Source organism: Scardinius erythrophthalmus (assembly GCF_964197995.2).
Source record: "Scardinius erythrophthalmus genome assembly, chromosome: 15".
Lineage (NCBI taxonomy): Eukaryota > Metazoa > Chordata > Actinopteri > Cypriniformes > Leuciscidae > Scardinius > Scardinius erythrophthalmus.
In genome coordinates this window covers 27,473,449-27,499,210 of record NC_138235.1, presented here as the reverse complement: position 1 = coordinate 27,499,210, position 25,762 = coordinate 27,473,449, and the positions used below count along the sequence as shown (strand labels likewise).

At 38.8% G+C, this 25,762-nt stretch overlaps 1 protein-coding gene across 1 annotated transcript in view; it reads left to right on the top strand.

Annotated features, from left to right (window-relative positions):
• The window catches only part of dip2ba (disco-interacting protein 2 homolog Ba), a 57,271-nt gene that overhangs the window by 10,461 nt on the left and 21,048 nt on the right, over positions 1–25,762 (top strand). Inside the window, exon 2 of the mRNA XM_081386233.1 lies at positions 23,844–23,915. Within this exon, the coding sequence (XP_081242359.1) occupies positions 23,844–23,915 (72 nt within the window). The remainder of the gene's footprint in view (positions 1–23,843; positions 23,916–25,762) is intronic.

Here is a 25,762-nt window from a genome sequence, read left to right as displayed (position 1 = left end):
GACAGCCCTAAAAATAGCTCCTTTTTGGGCTAGAAAGCAGCAAAGTCCTAAGTGGACCTATGTCTATTTAGCAAGTCATCAGATGATACTGCCAAAAAAGTACATTTTGGATTATTTAAAATTTGTCAAGACAAAGTTAATCAAAAAGTTTTGTTACAGAAAAAATTTACTGACAAATTCTCCATTCCTCAGTCTGCTGCTGTTTCCAAACCTCAGCCTTGTTTACAGCTTTTATTCAAAGCACCCGGGACACTCCTGTTTTTGTAACCCTCCAGCCTGAGCTTTCCTCCAGGGAAAAGCGTTTCACACACATTCAGACTGTGAGAACCTGTTTTCCCTGCATTTGTCCTGTTGTTTGCTTGATTTGCACACATGCTCTGCACTCTTCCCCGAGTAAAAACACCTTGAATGAGCCCTTACTCATGTACCCTCAAATGTACCCTCAAAATTTAGACAAGCACTGGATTTCCCTGAGTTTTGAGCTCTTGATGCCTGACATTTAAGGTGCAGTGGTTGTTTTGCTGCTGTTGCTCAACCACACTATTGTCTTGAAGGCCCAGAGTTAGTGTGAACTGGCTGACAAGTGCTGACAGATCCCTCCTAAAGTCCCAAGTCACGTTCATTGACTTCAGGTTTCAGTCTGGGCTTCTTCTAATGAAATGGCAGTTTTCGAATGTTTGTTTGACTTAAGATGTATCTGACTGTCATGATATAGGTGAAGTGGAGGTTTTGGGTCAAAACTTGGTAGGTCTTGCTGTTCCTCTCAGATATTTGCATGACTTTCACGACTGGCTTGTGGAAGTTATTGTCTAATATGTTATAAAAACACAGCATAGTTCTGTTTAGTGGTTGACCAAATGTGCCGCCCAGATTCCAGGGCTTTTTAAAACTAATATTGTAAGTCAGATTGCTTGCCATGCACCACTAATGAATTTCTATGTTACAGAAGACACAATTTGAAGCTAGAAAATGTGTGTTATTCATTGACGAGGCTGTTGATTGATGTAATTTCGGTGAATTGGCCCAGTGGGTTTGGTTATATGATACCATTAAGCTCAAAATGACTAATTATTGGCCGATTAATCAGTCAGTCTATCTCTAGTTTTATTGTTCTGTCAGCATATGACCTAGTCGAGATTGAGTCATAACGTTCCCGCTCGTTGTGTTTCTTGTCTCGTCTACTTGTGCTCAAGTTGTTGTGAACAGAATTAAACCCTTGAGAAATGAAGAACAGATTTAAGGAACAGTCTACTCAAATAAAATAACATCTCTCATGTTTTAACAAAAGTTCAGCTCTAATCCTCTCTCCCAGATCTTCCTCCCCTCCCTCGTTTCTGTCTGTTCGCCATGCTTCATTGTGCTGGAGTCAGGCCTGCTGAATCAGATTATGAGCACTCGATTGTTGGTGGAGGGTGTCGCAACTGTTAAGCATTTTAACAGCAGCTCTTCAAGCTCTAATTTTAAATCCAAGAGTGACCTCATAAACCACAGAGGGACTCGCAAGAGGGCCAAAACTTAGTCAATGTCTAGGCCTGTCACGATAACAAATTTTGCTGGACGATAAATTGTCCAAGAAATTATCGCGATAAACGATAATATTGTCGTTCTGAGACCATTTTCATTTAATATAATTATAATGGCATAATAATGCAGAACGATCTATAAACTTTTATTTCTAAAGAATATTAAACATTGAAAACGGAAAACATTTTAAATATCCAAAAAATGAACAAAACAACCAAAAACAATGAAAGCAATGGACTCTTAAGCGGGTCGCACACCGGACGCGCAGCTCAGCGCTGCGCCACGTCTAGGACAACTGTCACCTGAAAATCCGATAACATCAGCAATTTTCTGATTTCTGTAAATAAATATAAAACTAAATGTATATTGCAGCACAGGATTAAGTCCATATATACATTAACTACGATTTGAGACACATAAATGTAAATTTTATATAAAACTATGTAAATGGCGCTCTGTGGCGCGGCAGGATTTTGAACACGGTCCTGAGCCGTTGTTGGGCGCCGCGGACAGACGCCGAAAGGCGCCGCCGGTGTGTGTACTCTCATAGAGAATAATGTGTTCGAATTTAAAAGACGTGGCGCTGCGCGTCCGGTGTGCGACCCGCTATAGTGTCTGTTAACAAAATAAATGTCTGTTAATAAATAAAATGGATGTAAACAAAATCGCACTTCAAAAAATATTAAACATTAGGCTTTTGACATTAGGCTTAAATAGTGATACATTCCATAACAGGCAAAACTGACAGTTTGGACCTTTGTAAACAAATTAAAAAAAAACTCAACAAGCCATATCACACAATTTTGCGCTGTTACTCCTGTTACTTTGTCCTCCTGTTACTTTGTCAAGTGATTGTGTACTGTCGGGAAGACGGAGACGCACTTTATTGCGTGTATGCTGCGCACTGAAAATACTTGGTTAGGATTAGGGGTGAGGAGTGCGTGCGTATTACACGCCATAAAGAGCGTATCATATGCATGCAAAAACTATTTTTGGCGTATAAATGGCACGAGAAATAACATTCGTGGTATAGATGGGCATTTTCATGTGATCGGGCTCGCTGTCGCAACTCACAACTAGCGTCTTCTCTCTCTCCCGGCAGTCGCCGCAAACAGTCCCACCGGCGCTTTCCCATACAAAGACCATGTGACTGACAAGCGCCGCGGCGCCGCCTCCCCACACAAAGACCATGCAACTGACAACAAAGAGGGTTCACTCCTCCTTAGGCATGTGCCGGTATCAACTTTTCATGCTGCGATTAATTGATTGAGTTTTTACCACGGTATACGGTATTATCACGATATTTTAATTGCTCAAGAGAAATGAATGGATTGGTGGGGGGGATGTAGAAAAAAAACTACTAATAGTTTTTTAATAAAAACATTACAATAGTGATTGTCAAAACATTTGGTAACTAAATAGAATTTTACACAATTTTCACGCTTTCAATTCTTGGGATTTGATTTCAATCTTGATTCAGTATTGACTTTTTGGATAAATATTAGGTAGGCTACAGTAGATAGACGTTAATTTTTCTCAAGAAAAAATATATCTCACATAATGCTTTAAACATACAGAGAGCCCTGTCAGCTGGTATTATTAAAGGTTAAAAATTAACTAATTAAATTAAATATAATTTGGTTTTCATTGTAATAACAATTATGACACAAGTAAAAATATAATACAAATGTAATATAGTGCACATATTGTGCAAAATACTCCTCTCTATAGCTATTTTTTTCTAGTCAACTAACGTGTTGGTCATTAAATGGCTTTCCTGAGGTAAATGTAACGTTCTGTGACATAATTGTTCACCTGCAGTTTTATTAACCTCTTTCCGTGGTTGAAAAACACTGAATGATCGATATTATGTATGAGGCATACCTTTCGGTAAGTTGTAGCCTACTGTAACTTTAAATAAAAAGTAACAGATGATCGCTTGAACTGAGGCGCTACAGTGATCTGTCAAGTCACATTTACAAGCACCAAAACAGTATTTATTGTCTGAATTTCGTAATAAAATGGACAGAACATGAGAGCTGAGAATTGTTTTCATACCATAATAACCTGCTCTGTCTAGTCTGTCGGTCTCCGTGTCCTCTTTGCTCCGCGATTTTTCTCTGCGTGAGAAACTGCATGTGGCGCGAGAGCGTTTGAAAAGTGTAAATTGCGTGAGTCTCACGCTGAATGCGTATTGACAGCTCTGCTTTTAGAAGGGGGATAAATCGTCGGCAGCGTGCCTCCTTCCGCCATGCTTCTTCTCCATGTGAGGGTTGTTTACATTAGACTAGAGTGCGCACTGCGCCGCATGCACACAGTGCTAATACATGTGGGGATTGTTTACATCAGAGCGCGCACGTGTTTCGCGCAGGCAGCATACGCAGTGTTTGTTTAAGCGGTTGATGGAAAATAAGCTAAGACGCGTTCTATAAATATAAATTCTGATCTATTGTTTTTCACGGTATTTTGAAGTGCCCACGATAACAATATCGTGCATTTTCATTACCGCGATTTATCGCATTACCGAATACCGGCACATGCCTACTCCTCCTATACGCTAAAGAACCGAGCGAGAGTGGTCATCCAGTCTCTTTGGTAGAGAGAGAGAGAGACGAGGAAAACAAACAAGCATGCAAATGGAATTATTGCGGCCGGAAAAATTATCGAGCTCATTTTTTTTTATTGTGCGATTAATCGAATTATCGACTATCGCGTCAGGCCTATCAATGTCATTAGCAATGTCGATATATTACTATTGATCTAGGGATAAAACGATTACCGGTTTCACAATAAACCACGATAAAATGTCCTGACGGTTAGTATTATAGTTTAAAATGTAATTATCATTAAAACCGTGTAGCCGGAGCTACTTCTTTCTGTTTATGTCTATGATGAGTCACGGAGGTACTGGCTACTCCGCAGTAGTACGACCCTTATCAGTCGAAAATAGTCCGAATAAGACTTATTATAGGTGTACTCTAGTGATTCAGGATGAGACAAAAACACGGTTTGGAAAATGGATTCATGATGTACTCTTTTTATATAAATTTTGTACATTTTGAACAAAAAAGTTACATACTGCAGCTTTAATGTTTATGCTTAAAAGAAGTACATAGAGCTGCTAATTTTACTTGTTGTTTGTTGATTTTCGAATATTAAACATGTTGAAATGTTTTCAGTGTGTGTGTATCAGTTCATCTCATTTTAACAAAACTGTAATAATATTTATAATCGTGATAATTTTGGTCACTATAATCGTGATATGAAATTTTTATACCGTTTCATCTAATCAATCACATTTATTTAGACTAAAAACCCTTTTCATTAATTTGGTGAGGAACATTTTTGAGCAGCATTTGCACTCCCTATATGCCACTGCAGTAGACGCATATTGCAATATTAAGGCTAACAGTTAACCGATTAATTGATCATTAATTTAAACGACCATCGATCATTGGAATTTGTGTAAATTGACATCCCTAAAATGTGTTTTATCAATACCGAACGACATGAAACATTATATCAAGATACATTTTTTAGCTATATCGCACATCCCTATGTTTAAATTAATATAACATATATGTATCAAGATTTTGCGGAGCGAAGGTGTCCCCTGTCGGACTCCTACACAAAGGCGTGTGTGAGTCTCTACAGTTGAGTCTTCTAAGATTACAGTAGAACAAAAACTGGAGTTTTTTTAGAGGTGTGGTTGCACAGATCCCTGAGCTCTGTCAGCAGTTGAGATGTCTTGGCACTTTGCCACGCCATAAAGCTGTCAAACATCAAGGTTGTTCTCCATATGCTCTAATTTGTTGTGAACACTGTTAAATCTGATAACAGAAATCGATTCCAAAAAAAACAAAAACAAGGTGGGCTGACCAGCCAATCAACTAATTTTCATTTGCTCTTTCTCATTTCCTGGAAGATACTTCCCATGTATGTGTCCCAGACTATCTTATGCCTCATCTAGTTGTTTGCGTGTCTAATTGCTCATCCACTTGTCTGTAGTTTCCACCAAAAAGTGAGAGAGGGTCGAGGAGATGTGATATCACAACTTGGCAAGAAATGAATGAGGATCTAGCATGTGCTTCTTTCGCAACGAAAGTCCCTTCCTCCCACTCTTCTCCCGGCAGACACACCCTGTTGCTCAGGGACTTGTTCAATGTTTCCAATGCGTTGGATGGAGACCAGGACGCGTCAGAGCTTGGCAGCTGAACCAATCCCATGCCGTCTTATGATAGACTCTGATATAATGATCAGCCAACCTTTGCATGTATCACTGTGTATTTTACAGCGGTCTGAGTAAACATATCCTGAAAGCAGGGCTTTCCCCTCCTGGTCATGTTTAATCAGCTATTTTCTTACAGGGCCGGCCTCAATGATGATGTCACAGTTTTCCGAGTAAACAGTTTGGAGTGAGCAATGCCTCTCTTGGAAGCCTAAAATCCAGTCTCTTCACTCTACAGTTAAAGATGTAAAGAAAGGGAGTTTCGTTCAAGTTTCTTGAGAAGAGAGGCTTGAGAAATAACTTTAAGGCATCACTGTTTCAGAAAGTGGAATTAAGATATACATTTTATATTCTTATTTTTTAATCTCTGCTGTTTATAGACTATGCCCCAGCTGAACATTGAACCCAAATATGTACTCTAGCATACTTCAGCAAGTTTTTTATTTTATTTTTATTATTATTATTATTATTATTGTATGCATAGTTATGCCTTAAACAGACTGTATGTCAGGGGTTTTCCACTTTCACAGACCCAAGGACAAAAGTAAAGTTTCTCAGTAACATTTTATAATGATGGGTATCATTGGTATCATTGTATGATATATCGGGACCAACATAATATATAAAATAATAATAATACATATGCAATATACACCATATATTTAAAGGGGACCATTACCGGTATACTCTTTTCATAAGATGTAATAAAAGTCTCTGGTGTCCCCAGAATGTGTCTGTAAAGCTCAAAATACCCCATAGATAATTTATTATAGCTTGTCAAATTTGCCCCTATTTGAGTGCTGTTTTTGTGTCCCTTTAAATGCAAATGACCTGCTGCTCCCCACCCCCTTTCCAGAAGAGGATGGAGCATTTACAGTTTTTGTTTCGGATACTCACATTGGTACTGGTACTGCCCATACTACACATTGGGACACTGATGACTCTCTTTCCGGCAGCGTGACACCGTCCTCATTGTACATCATGTTTATGAACAGCAGCAAAGCTGATATCTGTCTGACATTACTTGTAATGTTATTTAAAGTACATTATGATAAATACTTTGCTTGTTATATACCTGGAACATTTTAAGCCGTAAATAAATTATTCATGTTAGGTAGAATATATTTATTACCTGTCTAGCGGTGTATGTTTATGCTGAAATATAGTAAAATAATGGTTTGTATTTATAAAAACCTCTTTCACGTGTCATTATTATGTAGTGAGTTGGCTCACGTGATTTGTTGTTTTGCACTTCAGAACTTCTGTTTAGGGAAAATGGTTAGCATCGATGCACCCTGGTTTTCACAGTGCATGGAAGGATTCTGCTATTGAAACAGCCCTTAAAATGGCCGACTCCCTGATCACTGCCCTGACTACTGAACTAGGGAGCTGATTGAGACGCACCCAATAAGGCAGATCGTCACCGGTCATGGGTGGGGCTTCCTCCTCCTCTTACCGCTTGTTTGGAGAGACTGTTTATGATTTATGGGGATTATAAAAAAGGACCGGGTAGATTTTTAGTATTATAGGCTGTTTGTTTACACACTGTGGACACACATCTTATAAAAGTGAATTTTGCATAATAGGTCCCCTTTAATGTATAATTATATAAATTAGGATAGAGATAGGGCTGGATTTAACCCTTTAAGAGCATTATATTTAAGAACGCTTCAATTAAAGGGACTTTATTCTCATCTATTCAACATTCTTATCAATCAAGTTATCTATATTATGCTGTATTTTATGTTGTAATGCCTACAAATTCAGTTAAGCATCAACGTTTATCTGACATTTTTTTATAATTAATTTTTTTGATCAGTTATCAGGCATAAATTTCATTAATGCTAGTAACAAACATTATTAACTTCTATTGTGCTTAATCGATGCATGATTCTGAGCTTGCATAGCTACAAGCATTTGTCTTCATGAACTTGCATATAATAAGTTTTGGGCCATAAAAATTAAAAAATAAAATTAGCTGATAAAAAAATGGCTTTTGATTGACACTATTAAAATACCTGTTTTGATTAGAAATTGCCTGAACAGAGAAGAGGAACATGTGCCCATCACCAGCTCCTGCTGTTTGTTTTTATGTGTGTGTGAGAGGTGGTTTTCCCACAGCTCTGGTTGACTTTAACTGGCCTGTGTTGAATGTGTTGCCCAACTGTAGTTCTGACCCACTGGATGGGATTGTCTCTGAATCTGTGATCAGATATCGCAGAATCTTTGACTCAGTGATACCGTGTTGATTCCACTGTCTGCCAGACACGTCTCGAAAACAAAGCCCTCCACACCAGTTGCGACATCAAACCTCCCTTTTCCATGTAAAGATCTAGATTTCATACATGCACAGACACATTGTGGGTGTCATACATGAATAAAAAGTTGTCTGTTCATTAAGCACTTCTCTTTTCTATGCATCAATGTGTACAGTATTAGCAAATTGGATCAGGTTTAGCTGCAGGGCAGAGGAGTGTTCTGAATTTGTGGATGTACTTGAAAGCAACTGCTCTTGTAAGTCAGAATCACAAGTTTTCCCATGACATTGCCTCTACTAGAGTATTTTCATGGTCACGGAGGTCACTGAAGCTTTTTTATGACCCTTAGAATCTGACCTTTAAATGACTCCTGTCAATCCTGGATGAACCGGACACTGTTTCAAACCTAGTGAGCTGCCTCATTCAGACGGCGCTAAGGCTAAGACAGCATCATGTCAACCCGTTAAGTCGCTGATTTGAAGTTTTACAAATAGCACAAGTGATTTTAATTTAATTAGTGAGGTGATACTCTAGTAAGTGTTAATATACATGATGGAAGACACTAATTTATTTGATCTTTTTATTTATTTATACATTTTATTTATTTTTTCTTCTTCGCTGAGCTTGTTGCAGTCTTCTGTGAGGGATGTTGCTTTAGAATTTTACCAAAACAATGTTTCTTAGGAGGTAGAGCAATTAAGTTGCCTACCTTACTGCTGGGCATCTTATTAGGTTTTAAAATGGAGCGATAAACTCCTTACAGTCCCATTACAGCTTCTGTACATGAAATGAATCATTCATCACGCATGGAGATCATATGATGAATGTAGCATTGTTTGCTTGTTTTTTCTTGTCAGTGTAATGTATTATTACTGTTGTGAAAGTGTTTTGGGGAACTGATGTGGGACTGAGTAAGTTTGGCAGAAGTTAAAGCACTATAGAGGTTTCATGGAGGAATCTGGTCTGGTCTCATATGAATGCTGTGGTTTGGGGAACGGGCTGATGTTTTTGTCATGGAGACCAGGGGAATTTATGGAAGAGAGAATCGTGCTGACCCTCGGCAGTTTAGCTCCAGTTCAGGCTTGTCCGTTTCTCTCACGGCCCCACAACAGAGCCGCCCCCCTTGGGGTCTGTGTTCATTTGCATTAAAGAGACTGTAACCCGCACATGCACGAACAAGTACGCACGCACACATGTTCTCAAAGTCTCCCAAAGCCGCACCCTCGCATGGCCTGTTCATTAGTCGCTTTGGGGAAGCTTACCAAGGTGTAGTGTCCTGATTTAGCCAGTTAAATGAGGCCGAAGCCCCATTGGGAAGTGTCTGTAATAGACTTAAACACTGACACACATAATTTTTTTAACTGGATGTGCTGCAATGCAGCTGATGTATAGATGGGTGGATGGATGGATAGATAGATGGATGGATGGATGGATAGATGGATGGATGATCAAATTCAATTAATTTTTATTTAATTTCAGTTTAGTCATGAAAATGTATTCAGTTTAAAGTTTTTCCAGTTGTTACTTTATTTTCATTTCATTTAACATTTTTTTTTTCAATAACATATTGTCTTCAAGGATAAACATAATAGTATCTCACATCTTAATTCTGTTGTATTGCTTTACTTTTTTGTACCAGTATACCTCACAATTTTGTCTGCCCTCCTATTGGTAGTTGCAGCACATTGAATAAATTCAAACCGAATGACTTGCAGTTGCTTTGTCAATGCAAATCGCTGTCAGTGTGAACGCCCATGTAGTGTGGTGACTCAGTTTTGTATCCTGTGTTTGATTTACAGTGGATGTTCCTTCATCTATGATGTGTTCATATCTGGTGAATCATACCATTCACACAGTCGCATATTATTGTTTAAGGCCATTCGATGGAAAGGCTACCCAAACTTTTTGTTTATTTAGAGGATTAGTGACTAAATTCTCATGTTGTTTAAATGGTTAACATTCCCCTGGAGCTAGCGCAAGCTTGTTGGGTTGTTTCATTGTTACTGGGACTGCAGAAGTTTTATTGAGCCGTTGATGGCCGTTGAACTGCCTTGATGTGTAAATATTGAAAGTAGGAACACATCTGTGAGCACTTCAGTGATGGAGAGTGGCAGCCTGCTGAAAGCTAGTGACACCACTCTTTAAACAGTGTGCTTTAAACAAACCAGCAGATCTCAAAGGTCAGTGTGATTTATTGATTTGTTTGGTGTTCTAACTATGACAGATCTCACTTGTTTGACTGAAGACCAACCTGCTACAGGAATGATTGTCACTGATTGTCTGAATACTGAAGGCTAATCTGCCTGATAGTCTAATAGTCACATATACCCCTTTTCCACCAACAAGAACCGGGTGCTGGTTCAGAGCCAGAGCCAGAGCTGGTTCAGAGTTGGTTCGACTGACGAGCTTACTAAGAACCGGTTTGCCTTTCCACCGGCTAGAGAGCCACAACAGAGCCAGATCTTACGTCACTGTATACGTCTCATGTTGCCCAGCAACCGCTAGTGCGGTAGCGCCAAACACAAACACTCCAGGCTTGTTCGAGATGCATCGGCTTCTCGCAGATCGATCGCCGCATGACATCAAAGCACTGCGATAGCGATCTAAAAGCACAAGGAGTCGTATGCTCTCCAAACACTCCCGCAGCTCCGATCGGTCCTCGCCGCTCCGGTGCATCTCGAACAAGCCATCAACAATAACGGACGTTGCAATACTATGGATGCTCATGGGTTTGCAAAAATACATCGGAATCCAACGCGTTCGTGCAGCTCGCCGTAACTTACATAGACGGATATTATAATCGAGCTGCTATTAGCTCGACTAGCTGCTATTTAAAAATGGCGGTCACAAGTTTCTATTCGTCTTGTTGGTCACGGTAACCCCGCCCCCAGCCCCTGACGCAAGCGGTTCTTTCTTGGCTCCGTTCTAAACCCTGCAATGATTTGGTGCTACTTAAGAACCAGTTTCACTGGTTCGGAGCTGGTGCTTTGGCGGTGGAAAAACAAAGAACCGATTTGAAACTAGGCTCTGGCTCCGAACCAGCACCAGTTCTGCCTTGGTGGAAAAGGGGTAATAGATGAATTGTCATTAGAGCTAATGGACTCATCACATTAAAGAACCAGCTGCAGTTCAGACAATCAGGTTTTTCTTTCCTAGGGCTGGGCGATTTTGCCTAAAAAAAAAATCTTCGATTTTTAAAGAAAAATTCGAGTTTCGATTCGATTTTCGATTTTTTTTTTTCAATAAACTTAAAAAATGACTGCAGACATCAGATATTGTGTGAAAAGTGCAACTTTATTGCTATGACTGTCCTCAAGAGTTAAAATGCGTAGAATCCCAAAACAAAAAGTAAATGAGGCTCTGTCATTCAACAATTTCAAGCTTTAACCACTGATCTATATAGAATGACATTATATAGATCAGTGGCTTTAACCCAGGTTTAAGCAAAAGTGCAACAACTTCACAGTAGCTTAAATTTTCTGTTCAAGAAATCAGATAATTACAAATTTTGTAACATATAACATTACAATTAAAAAAATAAACTCTTCTCAGTATAGTGTGAACTGTGAATATAAAAAATGAAACATGCATGTGGCAGACATAGCCTGCTCAAAGAGTGAACAAATGTAAACTTTTATCTATAACAACAAAACACCTCGCTTTTCGACAGAATAAATTGGCAGCATGTCTGTGGCAATATAAAACGTGATCGCCTCTGTAATCGCTTTCCATCGCGCTACGTTCTTATAAGGCACACAGTTTGTAAAGCTCTCAGGAAGTGTAATTTGCTTTTAGCAGGTGTGTTAGAGGAGCCGTTTTCGCTACGGAGCCGGCTGCACTTCTCCCATTCTTCGCGATATTTATTCCTCAGGTGCCATGTTGTTTTGATTGTGTTACGCGCTTCTTTTAGTATCTATGGTTACGCGGGGCGGGGGCCGGCTGGCTCATATCGCGCTATGGTAACGCACAAGGACGAAACGCGGAAAAGTCCGAAAAAACTATTGTGGCAAAAAAACTCGAGTTTGCAAAATAAAAATCGTTTTACACTACAAAATCGATAAATCGATTAAATCGATTTTTTGCCCAGCCCTATTCCAACCTATAATTTTTTTTTTATATGTGAATATTTAATATTTTTTATTATACTGCATTATTAGATTTATGTTTTTGCTTATTATTATTATTATTATTATTATTATCATTTATAAAATGTATATGTACAGTGTGTGTATATATATGTTTCCTGTAACGCTTTCCTGTAGCTCAAACAGTAGAGCGTTGGTGCTTGCAACATCAAGGTCATGGGTTTGATTCCCAGGGAAAGCAAGAACTGATAAGAATGTAAATGTGTACCTTGAGATGCAATGTAAGTTGTTATTATTTAAGTAATATACAAAATAAAGTGGAATGCATTTAAATGTATTGTAATATAATATTTTTTTTAAATAATGCTTATTTTAATTTAATTATATGTATTATTAATACTATACGTAATGAGAGTTTGAAAGTTAACAACAAACACTGTCATTTATTAGAAGAGCATTTTTTTTTCCTTTAGACTCTTAGTTCTTGAATTTTGACAGCTTCAATTCTTATGTTACAAATTGTGGCAAGTCGAACATCTCAGCAAAATCAACAGGCCCCAAACATGCTAGAGCCACCGTGGGCTGTTGGTTACCTCATTTTTGTCTACTTTTCATCCTTTGTAATGTTTTTATTTTTTTTTAAATACTGTCTTTAGTGCTAAAGCTGAACATTTATATTGAAAATAGACTATGACTGTATTATTTAAAACCTGAGCTACGTACTTAGACAGCGAACAAACCTATGCAATCTAGGTTGGAAGCCACTTGATTTTAAGACACTTGGGGCCCTATTTTAACGATCTGAAACGCAAGTGTTTAAGCGCAAAGCGCAAGTAACTTTGTGGGCGGGTCTTGGGCGCTGTTGCTATTTTCCCGGCAGGATAAATGACTCTTGCGCCCGGCGCAAATCTAAAAGGGGTTGGTCTGAAGTAGCTTAATTATTCATAGGTGTAGTTTGGGCGTAACGTGAAATAAACCAATCAGAGAGTCATCTCACATTCCCTTTAAGAGCAGACACGCTTTTTCCATGGCGGATTGCTATTGTAACGGCGGATTTGCCAGGCGCGCTTCACAGCCAAGGAGAGCAACGCTCTCGTCTCGGCCGTAAAAGAGAGAAGTTACATTGAAATGGAGAAACCCACCCAAATTAACTTCGGTTAAACAGGCGTATGATAATTTGGGTAAATGTGTAAGCTAGATGTATGCTTTTATAATAAATTATCTAATCTATCTATCTATCTATCTTATCTATCTCTCTATCTCTCTATCTCTCTATCTCTCTATCTCTCTATCTATCTCTCTATCTCTCTATCTCTCTATCTCTCTATCTCTCTATCTCTCTATCTCTCTCTCTCTCTCTCTCTCTCTCTCTCTCTCTCTCTCTCTCTCTCTCTCTCTCTCTCTCTCTCTCTCGTAATAATGTATGATTTGCAAAAATGAAAACTGCTGCTGTGTAGATGAGAGAATCAAAGTGTATGCGCGTTGTGCACACGCTACATTGATTATGGCCAAGTATGCGCCCTTAAAATAGCATATGAATAACATGCGCAACGCGCCACTGACTTTAAACTATTTTTTTCCTGGTTAGTGGTGCAATTGTTTTCTAAACCTGCAAAATAGCATGAAGGAACGTTTGCGCCGGAACACGCTGCCTCTTTGCGCTGAACCGCCCCTGGGAGCGCAAGTGTATTTCCTAACTTACTGACATGCATCTGTGGAGAGAAAAGTCCGCTTTGCGCAGGTGCAAAATAGGAATGATACATGCGTCGGTGTACAAAGTCAATTGCGCTGGGTGCAAGATAGGGCCCTTGGTGTAATTTCTCTCCTGGGAAATGATCACTTGTCATGACTTGACAGAGTTTTTCTTCATTTTCTAGTCAGCATCCAATCTGTTTGTCCATCAGTGCTCTAGCACAGCCCACGAAGAGCTTTATCTCACCCCAGAAGTTACAGACTAGACTGTTGCCCATTCATGAAAAACAGAAAATCACCCACTACAATCAACACCTTGTTTTGATTGTCCCCCTCATGTGATCACAAATTACAGTGTTTAGTGTCATAACACTACAAGTGAGGGTGAGATTTACAGTGTGTCCCTGCTGCTATCCTGCTGCTTAGTTGATTCAGATCATCTCTTTGAACTGCAGACACACAAACGAAATTAGGATTGATTGTTTCCCGGCACCACCACACTCATTTTACCTTTAAGTGCTATAGACTCCTCGATATCCACACTGTTAACTAAAGTGGTTTTAAATGAGAAACAGCAGGCACTGACGGGTATGCATGTGACACGGAGGTGGTGGTGAAAATAGTTAACCGAGCTGACAGGAAGTGATGTCAGCACCAGACCCCGTCTTTAGGGATGCACCGAAAGGAAACCGAAAATTCTGGATGCACTTAGCCAAAAACCGAAACCAAAAATTACTTACTAATTCAGCTTAGCTAAAATAATTACTAATTCCTTATTTTAAATTAAATGTTTTGTATTATTATTATTATTGCCTATTGAAAACTACAAGCCAATAAAAGAAAATAACCACACTTTTATTTAAAGTCACAAAAAAATTACAAACGTTACACTCACTTCTTCTGGAGGTGCAGCAGGAACACGAATAGTTGGTACCGATCCTTTTTTCAGGAGCAGCTTCTTAGCAAATAACCAGCTTTATACTGACCCTCGTTTGTAAAGCAGTCTGGTGTGTGAAATGATTTGCGCAAACATGAAAGCATTGACGTTGATCGTGGGGAATATTCCCTTCGAAAACAAACTCAGCCACTGCGTCTTCGGCGGTTCGGATTTAGGAACATCAAAATGACTGCTGTGTTCGTTATTACACCCAAGAACAGAACACCACAATCGCTTAGAAGCCATTCTGCTCCAGCATATCAACAATGGCGGACTATGATGACAGCTCGCTCACGAGTGAGGGCGGGTCTGTGTTGAATCAGCTGTTTGAATGAATCGGTTGAATCTCAATGATTCGCTCATTAACATTGACTTGCTGTCACTGCTGTGAACTGACCACCACCACACAGAGTATGAAGAATATCAAAAACTTTAGGAGTCGGCTGTCCACGACCGTCCTAAACCTGCCAAAGTACCTACACAATAAACACACTCCGCAAAATATTGTCTAATAATTGTTATCGGGAAAATCCAAGAAAATATCGAGATATAATTTTTTGTCTGTATTGCACACCCCTAGTCCTACAAAGCTATTATTATCAAAGCATGTGAGCAGATAGCAGGGAGTGGATCAGTGAACGAGGGTAGCGTCGTTTTACCAGCATTACCCAGCACGGCTATACACACACCTACTACAGATGCATTAAACGCTTATGCTTTTGTTTGAAGCGGTTATAAATATAAAGCAAGTATGTTTCGGACTTGGATCGTGTACCTTCCCCGGAGCAGCTAACTCTGTCTTCTATTTTCCATATGCGTTTTGTCCATAGAAATGGGTCATTCACTACTGTAAAGTGACATGACTGGCTGATGGTTTCCCTGGCACAGTGCGCAGACACGTCTAATCGATAAACAAATTCATTGTTGATTATTTTCATAGTCTATAATAATCGATTTTATCGATTCGTTTTTGCAGCCCTAGTCCATATATTGTGCGATAAGTCGAAATATCGACTTTTTTTTATATATATTAGTGGTGCAACGGATCATCATTGATCCGTGATCCGTTCGGATCAATATCTTCGGTTCGGCACACACGTGATCCGCGGATTGATTTATGAAAAAAAAGTTGTGCGCATGTTTAGTCCACACACAGCGTGGTCATGGTGAGCGTTATGAACCGCAGAGAGCGTGACGCCTCATTCGCGCCGCAAAACCTCCAGACGTGCGTAAACGCGTCTTTACATTGAAATCACTCGCGCCAGACGCTCTAATCGCGTTTGGTGTAAACGCAGCATGGGTGACGGCGAGAGAGAGAGAAAGAGTGCCTGCGAGTGCGAGCGAGAGTGAGGTCTGCGGTCTTGGCCATTAGTTGATTTACTTGTTTTTGTGTAGGTAATACGTTGTCAAATATGTTTAAACTTAAATTAACTACCTATACAAGTAGTTATGTCTCTTTGTATTAATTTGTCCTGTTATTGACATAATGCGCGTCATTGACAAAATGCGAATAATTCGAATATGTGTTTTTTAGAGGGAATATTCGAACGTCATTTTTGAGCAATTTTGACAGCCCTATATGACAGTGGAAACACATAAAGCATTGGTCCATGTTTAAAGGAAGGAGATGCCTTTTTGTTGCACTTTAAGTTGTTTTTCATTAATTATGTTAAAAAGAAGATGCCTTGTGCACTTTAAGTTGATTTTATATATTTTAATTTAATTATTTAAAAGTGTTAATAAAAAAATATATATTTTTTTGCTGATCCGAAAAATGATCCGATCCGTGACTCTGATCCGAGAAACGATCCGAACCGTGAGTTTTTTGATCCGTTGCACCCCTAATATATATATATATATTTATATATATATATATATATTAGTGGTGGGCTGTTATCGGCGTTAACGCGAGACTCTTATCGCGCGATAAAAAAAATATCGCCGTTAATCTATTCTCCAAGTTGGGTTGGGAGCTGGCTCAAGCTACACAAGCTATGATGACGCAATCTACCCGCGGCCGCGAGGAAGACACGGCTGCAACGCATCATATTCGTCGTCATCTTAAGTAAACACGGCTGAAAGTTAAAGCTGGTGTAAAAGATCGGTGCAACATCCATTATTTGGACTTGGTTCGGATTTAAGCCGTCCGACGTAGACTGTGTGGTGTAACAGTTCGGTAAGTTAACACACGACTAATCCGTTCTACCACCTCAAATTCAAAACGAAACATATCACTGAATACCAGCGCGCGCGTATTATTCCCAATATATCTGAGTGGTGTAGAACATAATCTCTGTCGCCCGATTTAAAGAATCGTTGTTGTGTTTCTTTTTACCTGAAAAGACATCAGTTAGAATATTCTAATTTTAAATTTGGGGTTTCATAAGCTCCAAGCCATAATAAACATTAGACCTACTTAAGTCTCTGCAGCTAGTGTACTTAAATTTTATTTATCTGCAAAATGATGTTGTATACTTACAGTTTTGCACAATATATATAGTATATATATATATATATATATATATATATATATATATATATATATATATATATATATATATATATATATATATATATATATATATATATATATATATATATAGTTCTCAAAACTACATGCACCCTTTAAAAAAAAAAAAAACATTTAGCAGTTGTTTAGCAGGGTCTGTGTAACCTGTTCTGAAATAGTTTTATTATAATATCGTTATCGCAAGAGGCTGCAATGTATATCACAATATGGATTTTAGGCCATATCACCCATCCCTAATTGATAGCCTATAGTAGTTGATAATAACATAGGCCTACCTAATGTTGCCTACGGACGGTAACAGTACAGTAGTAACTTTTTACAGTCTATGAGTAGAACAGCTTTCTCAAGCAGTTTGTGATGCATTTTGGAAACAGGAGATGAGCCCCTGGTCTAATGCGCCACCTGGCTTGAGAAACCCGTTCTCAAAGACTTACTTTTATAGTCATTATTTGGGTAGCACACATATTCTGAATGCCTTCGGCAGAATTCAAATGAGCCATTTTAATCTAGATTAATCTAGATTAAAAAAATTAATCTATGCCCACCTCTATATATATATATATATATATATATATATATATATATATATATATATATATATATATATATATATATATATATATATATATATATATATATATATATATACATACATACATACATACATACATATATATATATATATATATATATATATATATATATATATATATATATATATATATATATATATATATATATATATATATATATATACATACACATATATATATATATATATATATATATATATATATATATATATATATATATATATACATACATACATACACATACATACACATACATACATACATACATACATACATACATACATACATACATACATACATATATATATATATATATATATATATATATATATATATATATATATATATATATATATATATATATATATATATATATATATATATATATATCGAAATAGTAAATATCACGACAGGCCTAGGAAGCTTGCAACTTATTTGCCTTTTTAAACTTGGGCCTCACATGGACCTGCATATCACAAATAACAACCCTAATCATAGTGTTAATTCGAGAATAGTGATTAAAGCAACACAGGTCTATCACCAAACCCTGTACCATATGGATGAAATATGGATTTAAAGTGTGTTGAGTGTGTGCATGTGGGTGTTCGCATGTACAAGTGTAATTCCACACATTCCATCTGCCTAGTTGGGCCCTTTAAGTCTGTTAATATCTGCACCGGCTCATCACATAGCCTTAATAACAGCTGATTCTTTTGGACTGACCCCTGCACCCTGTGACTTGCATCAGCAGCTAAATTTGACCCAATTGTGGCCGTAGTTAAATATGCAGCAGTGTGCATTCTTCTTCTTCTTCAATGTTTTTATGAGTAGCAATGAACGACTGTTAAACGGCTTTTTAGGGTGTTTATAAAGAGGCCTCTTAAATCAGTTGGACTGTATACAGAGCCTTGTTTTCAGTGTAGGCAACAGTCGTTTAGGGTTTCTTTTATTTGGAAGACCTACTTGTTTCGGTGAACCAGTTCCAAAAGAATCAGTTCACAGACTTGAGTCATCACTGAGAAGTGTTCCCAAACATCCCTTTGCTGGTATTTTGTTGTGATCATGATGTTTTTCATTATATAGATTGCCTAAAATACGTTTACCAACATGTTGCTTTCCTGACAGTTTTACTACTCAAGTTCCCCCTTTAAGGGTGTACACACTGACAGCGATTAAATCACTGGAGGTCGCCAAGTGGATCATATGAGCCCCATTTTCTGTAGTGGTGTAATGTTTGACTTGTTTTCTTGATGCATTGATTACAAAACCTACCGATTCAAATGCATTGATTGATTTTTCTACTTACACTCTGCTTTAAAATGTTTATCAGCACATTGCACTCTTCATTATATACCAAGTAGCCTATATTTACATTTATTTAATGTGTCCATTCAAGTTACTTTTGATGCAATAAACTATTTATTTTTCTTGCCTAGAAAATATTAAAGAATACCTAAGTATCCAGCAACCTGTCAATCACACGAGATCACAGCAATTAGCAAACAACAACGATCCAATTAATGCCCGATAGACCAAATCAAGTCCCGCCTTTTTTTCTTGTTTGAGAAGCCATTTCAGTTGAATATCCTTCACAACAGGGAAGAAAAGACGATCACAAATTCTTTTTTTCTATTTTTTTATTTTTAAAAATACATAATCAAATCATCAATTAAATCAAATTAAATCAATCAGTCAAATTGAATCATTCTGAATTTGATCCTTGAATTGTGAATTGAATCGATTTGATGTCTACCCACTTCGCTAAATGTCTGCATTCCCACTGGTAGACACCACTTTAAATCACCACTCATTTAAATGAAGTTAAAATGCTCAGCGTTGTCAAATTCCCAATGGATTTGTTGTTTGCCGTCTCAAATTGCCATCTCTCTTTGAAATTGAACAACTTGCAGTCACAATCAGTGTGAATGCCTTTGTGCAGTTCAGTGTTTTACAAATTAAGCAAATTGACAAAACCGTTTCAATGACAATTATCACTACACTGAACTATTATTAATAGTATTATTATTTCACTTATAATTACAAAAACCGGCATGTACTTAATTTTGACTTAATAACCTCCACCCAGCTTTATTTCTAAGGTGGTGTAGGAGTTAAACAAGGACGTCACCTCAGCAACTGATTAACCATTGTGGAATGAGAGCCATTAGCTGATGGGAATTAAGTTTTACATTGGCTAGTTTATGAAAAATAATCAGGCAAGTTATTTATATTCCTGTCTTTCTCATGGCCGTTCACTTCATTTTAGAGACCGCAGAAGCCTGAAGCCTAGCAACCCGAAAGAAAAAAACACAGCACTCCTGTGGTGGGGTATTCAGCACCCTCTTAGTCGGGTTCTTTGTTTTTGCCCTCATTTTCTTGTGTGTGTGTGTGTGCGCATGCGCATGCACTTCCTCCCTTGTGCTCATGGGTTTTTCCAGTCACCCTGGGGCCCGATGGAGCAGGAAGCCCCACAAACTTATCATTTCCTCTGCTACTGGCTCTGCCTGAGCCTTGTGTATGGTAAACACACTCACACACACAGATCCTGACAGGCTTGTAGGGGAAATTCAGGCGCTGACACACTGACACAGATAACACCGTGGATGTTAAACAGGTATTTGTAGAAACATGCACATCGAAGCCCCTCACGGTGAGCTTGTGTGTCTGTTCAGTGTGAAGTCTGTTTTGAGTCCTGAAGGAACTGGCTAGCTATCCCTTTTGGCCACCGTTGCCTTTCTACTAGCCAGTTGGCCCCAGTCATCATCCAATCAGCACATTCCTCCCAATGAATACACTGGGACCAGTTTTGGCAGGCCACGCTGGGTGGGGTAATGTTCATATCCTGTGAGCTGACCCTTACACACACACTTGTATGAGACATCACAGCCGTCACAATAGACCAAAGTTTCTACTTTCTTGAGTTTGTCAGCCAATCAGTTACATGCAGGCATGATTCCGCAATCCTTAAATAGACAGGTACGTGTAGACACACAGATGAAAGGAAGTGAGAAAGGGAGGGAAAGAATAGCTCTTTAGAGCAGAGCGAGTGGGCACAAAGCTCCCTCAGTGCTGGAGTGGCACTGCCAGTTTGTGCAGACCTGTTGTTGTGTGAGTACAGACCCTGCTCTGTGTGTGTGCGTGACCCAGCTGCCCTCCCAGCATTACATCAGTCTCCCACATCACCCACACACACAATGAGACTCCAGTCAGCCATTCCTCCATATGCCCAGCACGCTGCCCGCATGCAAAAAGCAGCTTTACGCTCTCACACGTGTGTGTGTGTGTGTGCGCAGTGTTGTTAGCTGAGCTATTTATTAATGATGTCTGCTAAGACAAGTGTCCCTATTATTGTTGCTGTAATTTGATTGGATTTGTATTTGATCAAATTCCTAAACCTAAGTATGAAACTTTTGGCCTGTAAACCGCCCTGCGTTGTTTGTGTTGTAAACGCTCACTGTCATGTTGTTCCAAACCAGTATGACTTTCATTCTTTTGTGGAACACCAAATATATTTAAAAAATGTTTTGGACCCCATTCCCTTGCATCGTATGGAAAAAAAATTGTTCTTCAAAATATCTTCTGTTGTGTTCCATGGAAGAAAGAAAGTCCGAGAGGTTTGGAACAACATGACGGTGAGTAAATGATGACCGGATTAAAATTTTTCTATGAACTATCCCTTTAATTTAAGCACCACAGCATTCACATACCAATGCCCTGGCAGCTACTTAGAACACCTTAGCAACGCCCTGGAAACTCTCCAGAATACCGTATTGGCACTATTGCAACCTAATAGCAACGTCATGGCAACTCCTTAGAACAGCTTAACAACTACCTAGAACACCACAGCAACGCCCTGGTAACAGTCCAGAACACCAGATTTACACTATTGCAAGAAACCACAAAGCAATGCCCTGGCAACTACCTAGAACATATTAGCAATGTCCTGGCAGCTGTCCAGAGTACCCTTTTAACACCATAGCTACCATATAGTACAGCCCTGGCAACAACCTAGAACATCATAGCAACACCCTGGTAACTCTCCAGAACACCCAACTGACACTATAGCAACACCCTAGCATCTACCTAGAACACCATAGTAATGGCAATTTGGCAACCATGAGCTACAAAAACATTTTTCAGAAAATGTTACAATAAACAAATCAATTTGAACTCATGTTGATAAAGTTTGTTCTGCTTTAAGAGGTTTTAAATAAGGTATTGTGTTTTGTGTGTGTGTATGAGCTGTCACACACTGAACAGAGTGGGCAGGAAAAGACTGTTGTGTTTCTAGGCCACATTCTTAAGCAGAGAGAGAGTAACCAGGCATGAAGTCTGCACTCAGCGCGGCCCGTCCCCACAGAAGTGGCATCTCTCTCTCTCTCTCTCTCTCTCTCTCTCTCTCTCTCTCTCTCTCTCTCTCTCTCTCTCTCTCTCTCTCTCTCTCTCTCTCTCTCTCTCTCTCTCTCTCTCTCTCTCTCTCTCTCTCTCTCTCTCTCTCTCTCTCTCTCTCTCTCTCTCTCTCTCTCTCTCTCTCTCTCTCTCTCTCTCTCTCTCTCTCTCTCTCTCTCTCTCTCTCTTCTGCTTGCTTTTTCTTTTTTTCTCTTATAGTAGAACTGGCCCACTTGGCCCCTCTGACCTGCCTCCTTTTCACTTCTTTCTCTGCAGAGTTCATGCTGACATGTTGCATGTTGATTTTTCAGTATAAACACCATTGTGTGTAATCTTATCACCTGAAGCTGACAGCTGTCTCCTAGACAGACCAGATCTGGTTTAGAAAAGAACCAGGAGACTGGTTATATCCTATGGAAAAGTGTCGGTCGTCAGCAGATCCGTCACTCCTAGTTTTGTTTTGCTCTACTCAAATTTGGCTGTGTAATGTATGTTGCCTCAAACTCTCTGCAGGCCACGAGGTGTGATCCTCATCCAGCTGTGTGTCACTGGAGTTTAGGAGCTACTTGTTTGTCACAGATTAGAGGAGACATGTGTGAGTGTGAGTACGAGTGAGAGAGGGGTGTTTTGTTTGGCTTTTAGGAAGTGCTAACGGCGGACATAATCCACAACAGTAATGGTAGTAGGCTTGGCAAAAACTGCTTTAAGAGAAACGAAAAATTGAACAGGATGGAGGTGGATCCATGTGATTGACTCACATGGCCATCCTTCTGTTTTTTGCTTGTTCTGTTTGGTTTTCTTAAATTTTATGGAACTGTTAGCCCACAAATGAACATTGTGTAAGTATTTACTCACTCTCATGTTATTTAAAACCTTATGGCTTCCTTTCATCTGTGGGACACACAAGGAGAAATGTTGAGAATGTACTGGCCACTGTTTACCTTGAAAGTGAATGGGGATCTGGGCTGTCAAGCTCTAAAATGACTCAAAAGCACCATAAAGGTTTCGAAAAGAAGTCAATATATTTATATTTTAGGTCTTCTGAAGCTGGTGGCTTTATGCGAGGAAGAGACTGAAGGACATGCTGTCCACATCCATTCAAATATGGCACCTTCATCATGGATGATTACATGTTGTGTGATCAATCATGAGGCAACAAGTTTGATTTGAAAAGTACAAATGAGATATGAGAGAAAGATAAGTGAATAACGAGTTGTCATGTATAATATTGCGTATAGTCAATAGTCATATGTTGTATTATGGTTAAAATTAAACGGAAATTAAAAACAAAAAATTAAATGTTTCTTTTATGGTGCTATTTTGCTATTTTGCAGCTTGGCCCCTTCATTTCACAGTTCTCTTTTTGTGTTTCACTAAAGAAAGACGAAGTTAACCATAAATATGAGAAATAGTTGTGAAGTTTCTCTCTAGCTTTAATCACTAATTATGAAATGCGCAGAGAGAAACTTATTGTGCGTATTGTGTGTTAACCACAGAGACGTCACACAGACAGATAAGCTCAGTTTGTGGAAGTAGACGTGTGGTCCCATCACATGTCAAATATATATTTATATATTTGTGTCATCTTGTGTTTTGTGCTCTTACAGGTGACATCACCCGGAAAGGCTATGAAAAGAAGCGAGCTAAACTTCTGGCCCCGTTCGTACCACAGACCCAAAGTAAGACTCCCCACATAGACTTCCTGTCTGCTAATTTTCCACCTCCTCTCTGATTCTTCTTTTGTTTTGCATGCCACACAATGCCATCGTCACACTGATCTGAGTCAAATAAATGATTCTCTATAGTTTGTTTTCATGTTACTGCTGTGTTTAATTTTCTGGAAACCAAATCCTGCTGAAGAATATGATGTAGAGGTGTGACATCTGTCACACTGCGTTAATTACGTTGCACTAGAGCCATAAATGAAGAGATTTGTTTTGTTTTTTCTCTTTTATTTGCAATTGTTCGGCTCCATGCTGCATTCTAGTGGTGATAAGTAGAACTCTACCTGCTGGAGTCGTCTGCCTCTTCATTTTGAGAACGCACTTTAAAAAATAAAATACACTTGAAATAGTTTTGCGACCATTGGTAAACCACCTTCTTATCTGGAAACTTTGAGTAATTCAATCATCAGTCAACACACAAACATTGCTCTTCTCAGGCTCTTTCCGGCCTATTAATGTCCACACACACACATACACACACATACATATAGGCTTCCAGTAAGCAGCAGCCCCCTGCCAGTCGTGAAAGAGGAACTGAAACAGGTGAGTTCACTATATTGGTGGATTTTGACAGTTTAGTGACCTCTAAACTGACTTCCTTGTTCCATAGTTACGAGCTATTACATACTGGATTGCAGGGACACGTTTACACAATAGGTCTGACCTTCAGATATAGGGAGATATGTCTAAGACACATTTGTTGCATAGATATGTTCTTATTTGAAACCCCCGATCAAATGTGCCATTTTGTCTTCAAAGGTGCCATTTCAGTGCTTTGAAGTTAAAGTTCACCTCCTGCTGTCCGCTTCTGCCCTGTCTCTGTGTTTCTGAGGTTGACGCTTCCTCAAACTGTATATGAAGAGTTCAGATGCAAAAGCCTCTAAGTGCCATCTGAAATTTTCTTCTAGAATTATCATTTTTATCAAGCTCGTATATTTAAGTCCAATAATTTCACTTAAATGACAATTAATAGGTAATTTTCATTGCCATTTAAGTGAAATTCCTGAACTTAAATATACGAGCTTGATAAAAATGATCATTCTAGAAGAAAATTTCAGATGGCACTTAGAGGCTTTTGCATCTGAACTCTTCATATATAACATAAACATGTTATACCAAATACATTTAAGGGGTTAGTTTGCCCAAACATTAAGTCTCTGTCATTTACTCTCCTCCATGTTGTTTTAAACCCTTTATTAAACGATCTCTTCTGTGGAAAAGAACCATATTATTAAGAAATCGGCTCAAGTAAATATTGACTTAAAGGGGACCTATTATGCAAAATTCACTTTTGCATGGTGTTTGGACATAAATGTGTGTGGGCAGTGTGTGTACACAACCACCCTAAAAATCCACTTTTTTTTTTAATCCCCATAAATTATAAACGGTGTCTCCCAACGACCTGTTTGGAGCCATGGGGCTGGTGTGATGTCACAACAGCCACAGGCCCCGTCCACGAATGTTGACAGGCACTGCGGTTTTAACATAGACCCGCCCTGATCGAGTTCACAGCGAGTTGTACACATCCACCATTGCTGCACTGATGAGAATGTAGGTGTTGTGTGGCTGGATGTATTAATCTACATAGCTCTCTCTATTTACTCCTGAAATCTGAGCCAGCCGCTGAAGACGAGGTGGATTAATTTTGTTTTCGAAGAAAATGCTCCCTCAACTCTACCGAAATTCGTTTATGTACTTGCGCACTTCTTATACTGTGTTTACTCAGCTCTTACGGTGATTTTCTGGAGTAAAACTGACGCTTCATCTTTTGTGTGATGTACAATAATCTTTTATTAAACTCA